The sequence below is a fragment of the Fukomys damarensis genome, unplaced genomic scaffold, assembly GCF_012274545.1.
Source record: "Fukomys damarensis isolate Sample0158 unplaced genomic scaffold, DMR_v1.0_HiC HiC_scaffold_6, whole genome shotgun sequence".
NCBI lineage: Eukaryota > Metazoa > Chordata > Mammalia > Rodentia > Bathyergidae > Fukomys > Fukomys damarensis.
Genome location: NW_022900918.1, coordinates 34,263,994 through 34,274,226, shown reverse-complemented (window position 1 = coordinate 34,274,226; position 10,233 = coordinate 34,263,994). Strand labels below are relative to the sequence as shown.

Here is a 10,233-nt window from a genome sequence, read left to right as displayed (position 1 = left end):
CCCCCTTCAGCCAGCAGCCTCACCCCACCCCAGGACAACCACCCTGCCGGCGCTGTGCTGCCCAGGCCACTGACACCTGCTCCTTGAATTCACTCACCCACCATTGTTTTGTAAAATCTCCCCCACATTCTCATGTTGGGATGTAGCTCACCCAGTCAGATGTTTCAATAAACCACAATTTATTTTTTCATGTTACTGCTGATGAGTGTTTTGATGGTTTTGATGGTAGTTGGGATTTTTTTTTTTTAATCTTAATGCTCTTCGTGTATTTTCTCGTTATTTTTGAGAACATGAAGTGAGAGTTGAATCATCAATTCCTAGGCTCAGGTGATCCTCCCACCTCAGCTCCCATTACCTGGGACTACAGAGAGACAACATCATGACCAAATTAATACTTAAAACTACAAACACACACCCAAAGGATTTACTTTAAAAATAAATCACAGAGAAACACGATGTACATTTTCTACTTCAATCTACACAGCATTACTTTCTTCACATTACTTCTGAGATTCTACGGCATGAAGCAGTCGGGACTTCCGCATGGCTCCGCCCTGGGCCGCCGAGGACAGGGCGAAGTGTGTTACACACTTCTGGCAAGTGTGCCCCTCGGAGGACCAGCAGGCCTCTAAGTGTGTGTGTTCTTTACTAGAAGCAATTTGTCTGTTAAGAACAAAAAACAGGGGCCAGGGATTTAGCTCAGTGGTTCCGCTGCCTGCCTCGCAAATGCAGGGACCTGAGGTGGATCCCCGGAACAAAAAAAAAAAAAAAACGAACAGGAAACAGCAGCTGGGATCTGCTGTTGAGAAAGAGGCCCTTCCGTGCTCACAGTGGGCAACTCGACTTACTGCCGGCAGTGAGACCTGGTCTGTGTGCCGCCCCAGCAGCTGCTCATCCGCTCCCTTCTCCCTCCCCTGCTGCACGTCTGTGGAGCCAGGATGCCCAGTGCTGAAGAGGAGGATTGGCAGCACGGTGAGGACCCTTTGGCGCCATCGTCCCAAAGAACTTCTCTCTCACTTGTGATGCTACGTCAGTGCGGTGGCCGACTCCTGCAGTGCTCTAATTCCTCACTGAACTCTCGCTCTCTCCTGGAAGGTGCCAGGAAAGGAGATGTCGAATGGAATCTCGCCCCTAAGGACCTTCCAGGTCCTGGGAGCTTTAGTATCTCTACTGCAAGTTAAAGTGGGATGAGATCCATTTCTGAAATGTGCAAGCAGAGATTACCTTTTACTGCTGGTAGCCTGTGTGTGCGAAGCACTAATTCTTGGATATTCGATGAAATAGAACAAGTCCCTTTTCAAGGCAAGGTAAACGCCCTCATCTCGTCAGTGACAAACATCAGTTCAGTTTAAATACGGCAGGAATCGAACTGTAGTCCATTCTGTGGACGTAAGGGGCCTGTACTCTCCAACAAATTTGCTCAGGTAACAAGCAGATATTTTATGCTTCTCTCCCCGTACTTGGGAAACACTGTCATCTCCCAGTTGTCTGCTGGCAAATTTAGTTCTACCACCTGATTAGTACAACTATTTATTCAATGAATATTTTGCCTGACTTGCTTTGCAGCAACTGCTGCACCAGGCACTGGCTGCAGAATGAGCAGAACAACCCCACATGGCCCCCATGCTCACAGAGGGTCCAGTCTCAGGGCACAGAGCACCGTTGCTCATAGGGTCCCACAGCATGATTGCAAAGGATGAAATGTGCAGTAGGCTCAGTAGCCTCTTCTTTGTAGCATCCTTGTCTAAACATGACTGAGAAGGGACCCTATTCACAGATGTGACCAGGGAAGCAAACCCTTCTGGGTCAGGGTGGGCCCTGATTCCAGGGTCTGATATCTTTATCACAAAATGAATGGAGAGATTCAGACACACAGGCAGAGGAACCCACAGGGAAAAGGGTTGGGTGGAGTGGGTACCGCACAGGCCAAGGAACACCAAGGCCTGCCCAGACTCTCTGAAAGCTGGGAGACGGAATTTTTCCCTGGAGCCCACAGAAACCTTGATCTCGGCTTCTAGCCGCTGGAAGTGGGAGAGACTGGCAGCTTCTGCTGTATTACACTGCCGGGCTTGTGGTAATGGGTGGCAGCAAGCGGTCCCAGGAGACTGATTCAACATGTGCAAGGTGGAGCCACAAGAAATTGCTTTGACCCACACGAATCCACAACATCATGTGGCCCAGAAGAGCATGCTTGTGAGCTCCTAGGAGGAAAACGTCATTGGTTAGAAGAAGCATCTCCAAGGAATTGTGAGGAGAATTGAAATCTGAAGAACAAGTATAAGTTAATGAAATGCAAGACAGAAAGAGGAAGAGAAGGTCCAGCACAAGATAAAGGAGGTGCAAAAGTCCTGAGGCAGAGGGTCCACAGACTGACGTTTCAGAAAGTGAAAGATGTAAATGCAAGACAAGGCTGCATTAAATAATAATTAAAGATATAAATGCAGGGCAAGCTGAGTCTACACAAGTAGTAAGGAACAGATGCAATGCTCAGAACCTCAGTGAGAGACCCAGACTTTCTGTTTTAAGAGCAGTGGGGACCACTGAGTGATGTGGATACTGCAAAAGCTTTTAAGACCAAGTGAGATTTCTACCACCGAGGAATGGAGAACAGATAGAATGGGCCACAACAAAGAGGGGTAGAAAGAGGCACTGAAGGAGCCCAGGTGAGGTCTTCGGTCGGGCAGGTGCTGGTGGGGCTGGCGCAGTGGGAAGGCTGAAAGCTGTTAGGACAGAGCCCCGTGCTTTCGTTCCAGAGAGCCATGCCTGGTGCGTCCGAGTCCCCTGAGGACTTCTGCCGTCACACGCAGCCACGCAGTCCACCCGGGAGGAAGCAGCACCCTCTCTTCGTCCGCCTCATCGCTCCTTGGCTCCCTACGCATTCATTGCTCAGGACTCTTCGCATCTCCCCCAGGGTGACCACTACACCCTCAGTGGCACTGATGACAGAGCCCTCTGCGGGGTTGCACTGTGGGCTTCGCCAGGACGAGCACAGTGGTTGCTGATTTCTGCGTCCCCAGAACTCGGTGCGGAATCTGGCTTACGGATTTAGCAATGACAGCATCGACGAAGACACGAACGAGTGGATGAATGAATAAGACGTGTCTCCTTTTCACTCTGTCTTATCAGCTCGTCTTTGGCCAGACAGAGCTAGCTGCCTTAAGGTCTGGCCTGTCTTGATGAGTTGGCCGCTTTTCCTTCTTCGGCGTGCTGGACATTTTTTATTTTTGTTTACCAGTTACATCACTTTTCTTTTGGAAAAGAAGTTTTTTTCTCATACGTCTTCATTGGTGGACAGATCATTTCTCTACAGCCCTCCCGGCATGCTGCAGATAGCAAGTTTTGTTTTATGCCTTTGGAGTTCATTCCTTACCGTCCCTGTCAGCAGATCACGGTCCATTATCGCGAACGTGTGTTCCGCTTACATCACCAGGCTAAGCGCTCGGCAAAGGCAGCCAACAGCCGTGGCCCCTTCTCTAAGTGGGCGTCTGGCTAAGGCGGAAAGTCAAAGGCTAAGCATCAAACCAGAGATGAGTGAGTAGCGAGGCTGGACCGTGTGTTACCTGCAGCAGAATGGGAAAACTGGCCCTCGGGACACCGCACCGCCGCTGAGATACCGGTCGGGTCAGAATCGTCTCCTGCGCCACTCCTCTGCTCCGGTCATGTGGGTAGCGGGGAAGTTTGGCTCCCTCTTCCTTTGATCAGCCTCGTATGCTCATCTTTTCCACATCCCCAAGACAAATTGTGATTTCTAAGCAAAAGCCCACTCAGCGAGCGGATGGATTCGAAGCAGTGCTCTCCAGCCTTCCAGGTCTTCCCAAGTCACACACGGCCGTGGGAGGGGACACCGCCGTCACTGGCTGGAAAAGGAGACGGGAAAGAAAGGGCGAAGTGAATGCCAGTCTGTGGAGAGATCCGAGAGGCGAAGAGGGGTGAACTGAAGTGAGGGGTGCCCGCCAGAGAAGAAGGTGGGAGAGTACACAGTGGATTCCGCCAGCAGAAACCAATCTGTGTTGTTTCTGCTTACTCCCGCGTTGGATCCAGTCCATGATGTTGATTCTTCGTCTCCCAGACGCACAGTTTTGTAGTAATACACATATTCTTAAGTAGATAAATCGATCCATTTACTTGCTATGACTCACAAAGTTATTTCCTCTGATTTAAAGCTAGCAGTTCATAAGTATCTTCTCAACCAAATAAAAAAAAAAAAACTCTTGCTTTGTTGATCAGATGTGCTTTTTATTTAGAGCTGTTTTTAATCTGCTAGACTGCCTGACCAATTCTCTTGACATTTTCTCTTTTCAAATATTACCACGTTAGCAAGCTTCTGTAGCTCATATTTTTAGTCTTATCCTTTGATTTCTAACTCCAACACCTTGGAGATATTAAACACTTCTTTGTTTAATCACGGGAGTGCTCTCAAGTAAAAATTTAAATATATACATAGGATGAAAAAAGGCTTATTATCATAAGGAATGAAATAACATAAAATTTTCTTCTTCATTTTATTCTAGTTTAGATTTGTGAATTGTTTTTGCTTTTGTTTTGTTTCCCAGACACTCAAAGTTTTAGCCCACGTAGACCACTCACTACAATGTGTGTGGCTAGTGAGAGGCACAGTTGGTAGTTCTTTGCTGCCATCTACTGCTGTCTCGTGTAATTACTCATTGTCTCAATCCAAGACTTTCTGTAACACATACAGTGCTCTATGAGTTCCCTTCTTTTTTCTTCTTTCTGTTTTTATTTTTCTTTAGTTAAAGCAAAGTGAAGCAAATGCAGACACCAAAGAAAAGCTCCCTTTGCGCCTGAGAATCTTTGAAAAATTTCCAAACAGACCACAAATGGTGAAAATCTCCAAACTTCCTTCAGATTTCACAGTTCCTAAAATCAGGTATTTTATGTATTTGTTTCATCGTATATCTCAATGCCACGGGGAAAGACTACTAATAAACCTGATCCAGCCTCTCTAACACATAGGTAGGTGCTTTTCTTTTCTGTTGTTTTTAAGTTGTTACCTGTATTTTTCCTCTCTGCCTCTGTTTGAAAGCCTTTGACCCTTTAAGCCGTGTGTCAGAGAAGAGACAGCTCACAGCTGCTGACGCCCGGGGAAGGGGCTCCTCCCAATGCCCGCTTCCTTCTGACCCCCCAGGGAAGTGGCACGTATGCCCAGTGTGTGGGGAGGGCAGACAGTTCCGCCTCGGCCCCTGTGCGCTGCAGGGGTATAATCTCCTCCACAGCCCTTTTATTTCCAGTAAATATAGAAACCACAGCGGGCAGCCCTCTCCGACAACATACAGCACTTGGTTAGGCTAATGCATCTGGTCACAATAGAACTTGGCTTCTACCAGTTAAATGAATGATGGCATTTTACACTTGTACTAATTTACCACCTCCCCTCCAGTGAAGCAAATGAGGAGCCTACTAACGTTGGTCTCTTCCTCTTTGACAATGAAAAGAAATGATGCAGTGATAACTCAATGAATCACAAATAGAGTCAGGATAATACGAAGCTATTTAGTTAATTCGCTGTTAACCATTTGGCAGGGGGCAGTTATAGAATACAAGACTAGATATGGTACCATCAAATGTAAAATTCAGACAGAAACGTGCAAGACTACATGATGGGGTATGTTTTGAGGACTGGAATGTTAGACGGCTTCATCCCGAGTGAGTGTCATAAAATGCCGCTCTGCAACTCCAGATGCTGTGGCCCCACTGGGTGTAGCAATGAAGTCCATGGGACATTGACTGTATTTGCGTTTCCATCTTAGAAAAACAAAATCCATTGGGGTTAACTACTTGAAGAGCTGTCACTTAAATTTGCACAGTGTTTCAGAAATCAGATTTTTCTTTATTTGTCTTTAAATGTAAAATCATCTCTCAAGGGTTTGCACGATGCATGGCGGTCTGGAAGGAAAATTTAATCCTTTCAAGCCTGAAGGGAAAGATAAAGTTATCTTATTGCCACGATAGGATTCAAAAATGCCATCAGTGCCTGAGTATCCTTGCTTTTAAGTGATTTTTGAAGATGTTATTTTGTTAAACAGTAATCGGTTGAGGATTCAGGGAGCTTTCTGTAAATATCACATTTGGAAATGAGATCCAAGCACCATTTTTTGTGACAGGTCTTATTTCCTCTCGTCTTTGTCCCTGCTATATCTTAGTCCCTGTAAAATGCCATCAGCGCTCATGGCATTAGTGATGCTGACGTCTGTCTACTTCCTTTGCAAAGGGAGAGTTTTATGAAGCAGTTCATTGACCGCCAGCAACAGGACACTTGCTGCCTCTTTAGAATCCTCCCTTCGGCCTCCTCCTCCTCGTGCGATCACTCCAAACGGTCAGCGATTGAGGACAACAAATACATTGACCAAAAAGTAAGAACCACTCTCAGATGACCAAACTGTTTTTAAAGAGTCTGCGCTAGAGAAAAAGAGCCAGTGATTCGAGGGAATATTGAAAATTAGTTTGTTTGTAGAAGCAGTCATTAACCCTAACATTATTCCCCGATCTGAACCAAAAAGCTGAGAAGTGATTACAAAAAAATACTGGCATTTTTCAGTTTAAGAATTCAAAACTTGCCTCTGTGAGTCAACTTCTGGGCTGCCCGGCAGCTGTGTGACTTTGAGTCGTTGACAGCTGCCCAGAGCTGCATCTTCTCGTGTGCAGGTTGCAGAGTTCAGGCCCCTGAGCTTCTGTCTGGTGTAACAACAGCCTGACTCTTGTCAACTGCCAGCGACTATGCAGTTGCTACATCAGGACCCTACAGCACAGCGGACATTGTTAAAATGTAACAAAATCACTACCATTCATTAGCCTCTGAGCACATGGGGGTTATCTATCGCTGCACTAACTGATGTTCTGCTTTGCCATTTGAAAATGGGGATTTTTTTCCTCCAATGCCACAGTAATGTCTCAGCTTGGATCCATATGCACAAAAAGCAAACCCGTTATTATGTTTTAAAGAGATATAATTTCCCACATCTTCACTTTTAAGAAGATACATTGACGTAAAATGCGTCGTTCGAATGCGACAAGTGACCATATGTGCACGTGTCCGTTTATGTTTTCTGTGTGGATTGCATTCTTACTTTGGTAGCATAATCAGTTAAACTGAAAAGGACTATAACAGAGTGTGTGAGAGATGAAATGTTAGTACTTACAAAAGCAGCTGATTCACTTGCAAGTATTTCATCGATCCATTTTGGAGTTCTTAGCTTGTTTTGCATTCTCTTATCACCCCTCTCTATTGCTTACCGTGAATCCGTATTTCCCTGTTACCATGTGAATCCTAACTCTCTCATGCCAAGGATCCTCCTCTGTGCCATTCGTCCCCACCTCACGGGGATGAGACACTCAGTGTGCCCTGGCCTGTCCCCAGGTCTCACCCTGCTGCTCACCCTACATCTCCCCAGTTGCTGGGCTCCCTGTCCTCAATTATGATGGCACCTAAGCAATACATCTCTTCTTTCTTAAGATTGTTCATTACTTTTCTCAGTCATCAATGTGCTATTCTTCTATTTCATAGAACCCAAGATTGTTCTGTGCATTTATCAGTTCAAAGCTGATGGCTTTTTTTTTTTCTTTAATAATAAGGGTCTGGTTGGTTGATTTGTGTCTTAGTCACTTTCTTTATCACTGGGACAAAATACACATTACCCACAACTTAAGGAAGACAGGTTGATTTTGGTTCATGTTTCAGTCCATGGTGGGCCAGCTCCAGCACAGGAAGGAATGGCAGAGGGGCCTGGCAGAGGAAAAGCCACTCACCTCATGCAGTGGGAGACAGAGGAAGAAGGGAGAAGCTGAGAGGGAGAAAACCCCTTCCTGGCCGTGGTTCACCACGCCCTCTCTCTTGCCAGCACCACCTTACCTATGATGTCCTCACAACCTAGTCACCTTTAAAAAGCACATGAGGCTTTGGGGGGATATCAGGGTTTAAACCGTGATGGTTTGCCATTATTTGCGGGGAGACTTATGAGATTTTCTCTGTACTCGTGTGTGCCTTGTACATCTTTTGTCATCAGAACTGCTCGATCTGGGAAGTATTTTCAGTTTGCAGTCTATGATATTTCTTTGCTCAGGGATGTTTCCATTTGTTTCTTGTTCAAGTATTATTATTCCATTTTAGCATTGCCCCTTCCCCTTACAACTGCCATCTTTTTTATGTTTTTATTTATTTTTTGGTACCGGGGATCGAACTTGGGCCCTTGCGCTTGTGAAGCAGGCAGCGGAACCACTGAGCCAAATTCCCAGCCCCATCTTTTTATTTTTGTCTTGTGCTTTGAGATTTTTGTCTCTGCTTGGTTTTTATAGCCGCTAATTTGATCTCAATTGAGATCATCTTCACTTTTAATTTTTAGTGGAAAAAATTGTGATATGTGTGTTACCTTTAACTCTCCTTAAAGGCTTTTTTTTTACTTTGCGCTTTTTTTAAAAAATTAAATTTGTCACTTTTGTTCTTCACAGTCACAGTTCATGCAATTCTTTGAACAGGGCACAGAAGCAAAAGCCCCTGTGTCCATGGATAGACAAGTGGAAAAACAAGGTCTATAATCAGCCGATGGGTCTGAAAGTGCATTTTTATATCGCTAGAAAGCAGATTTGTTTTCATTTTGGTTTGGGTGTTTATTTGGTTCCCAAAGCATCTTATAAACCGAGAGTAGAATCCCTGCCCATTCTGGGATGCGATGGTGACCTCCTCAGCCCCATCCCAGGGAGGGGATGAGCTGACATGCACGGAGCCCAAGGTGACAAACCACAGCAGGCTTTTCAAGGCACGGAGCGGGATCCCACAGGAAGCACAAAATTGAAAAATCAGTCCACGAACATCGATTTTTCCCTTTGAAGTGAAACATGATGTCCCTCACACTTCCTGGACTTAATTTTTTCATTTGATGACGAAAACAGTAAAAAAAAAAGTGCTTAGCAGGGAAAAGTCTGAGATCAGCTTCATCCCTCCCTGTACCCAGCACCTCTCCTCTGCCCTCTTCTTATTGGCTTAGATTCAAAGAAACTAAAATGTTATTTCTGGCTTCTTCACCGCCCTTTTATGTTTTGTGGAGTCCTTTTCTTCCTCTCATTTAATAGATTTTTGTGGCTAACTGAAGGTAAAATGACAATTTCAGTTTTACTATAATCTTACACTTCAGCCTCCCTTGTCATCTCTTGAAATATAACGAATTAGCAGAGATGCCTAGCATCTAACAAAGACTGGACGTTTTGAAGACTGCGGGAAGTTCTCCAGCCTGTAAAGCCAGTTGATTCAAACTCATGTTATCTTGAACAAAGGGCGTTGTAAATGATGGTCACGTCACCCTTCATCCCATTTGTGCCTTTGTGTTAGTCAGCTTTTCATCACTCTGGCAAATACCCTGCTCACAGTCTCAGAAGTTTCAGTCCATGGCCAACTGGTTCTGTGTGGCAGAACGTCATGGCGGAAGGGTTTGGTGGAGCAAAGATGCTCACCTTATGGCCGACAGGAAGCACAAGAGATAGAGAGAGAGAGAGAGAGAGAGAGAGAGAGAGAGAGAGAGCAGAAAGCTAGAGAGGAAGGGAGTGGGACAAGATATAGTGTCCAAGACCACACCTCCATGATCCACCCTGTTCAGCTAGGCCCTTTTCCTGTTTCCATCACCTGCCAATAATGCCAGCAAATTATGACTGCATCCATGGATTAATTCATTGGTGAAGTGAGATCCCTCGAGATCCGGTCACCTTCCAAACCCTGTCAAGCAACCCAGCCTTCAAAGCAGTGAGCCTTTGGGGGAATATATCATAGCCAAGCATGGGAACTTAGTTGGCCCAGATGTGGATAAACTGCAGCTGGGATAATGCTGATCACTTACGGCACCCATTCTCCAGGTGGAGAAATGCCCCAATATGGAGAGTAATGCTGAGGACACACTTTGCCTGGTCTCAGCAGCAGAACGCTCTGTCCTTGGAGGGATCCATGTTGCCCTCCATCCATCCATCTTTAAAGCTTCGATTTTATGTAGATTGTCTCTCCTTTTAGTATCCACTGTTTTCTGTTTCCTCTTACTGACCGATCCTGGCCTTCTTAATCAATACTGAGGATTTTTTGATCCTGTTGAGAGGCATTGGCCAGAGAATCCCTTGTTGATGAGGTTTGGTGTGAGGATTTAATGGAAGCAGAAATCGAAGAGAAGGCACTCTGGCATTTGCATATAGCTATTGCAAGCCATTTTCTTTCTTTCTTTCTTTCTTTTTTTTTTTTTT

The 10,233-nt window shown here is 45.4% G+C and overlaps 1 protein-coding gene across 3 annotated transcripts in view; it reads left to right on the top strand.

Moving 5' to 3' along the window:
- Positions 1–10,233, top strand: part of Nalcn (sodium leak channel, non-selective) — a 320,341-nt gene that overhangs the window by 234,226 nt on the left and 75,882 nt on the right. For 2 of the 3 annotated variants that reach the window (XM_019204611.2, XM_010604618.3), the window contains 2 exons: positions 4,752–4,888; positions 6,230–6,371. The exons of the other annotated variant lie outside the window; for it this stretch is intronic. In XM_019204611.2, the coding sequence (XP_019060156.1) occupies positions 4,752–4,888; positions 6,230–6,371 (279 nt within the window). The remainder of the gene's footprint in view (positions 1–4,751; positions 4,889–6,229; positions 6,372–10,233) is intronic. 3 annotated transcript variants of the gene reach the window in all.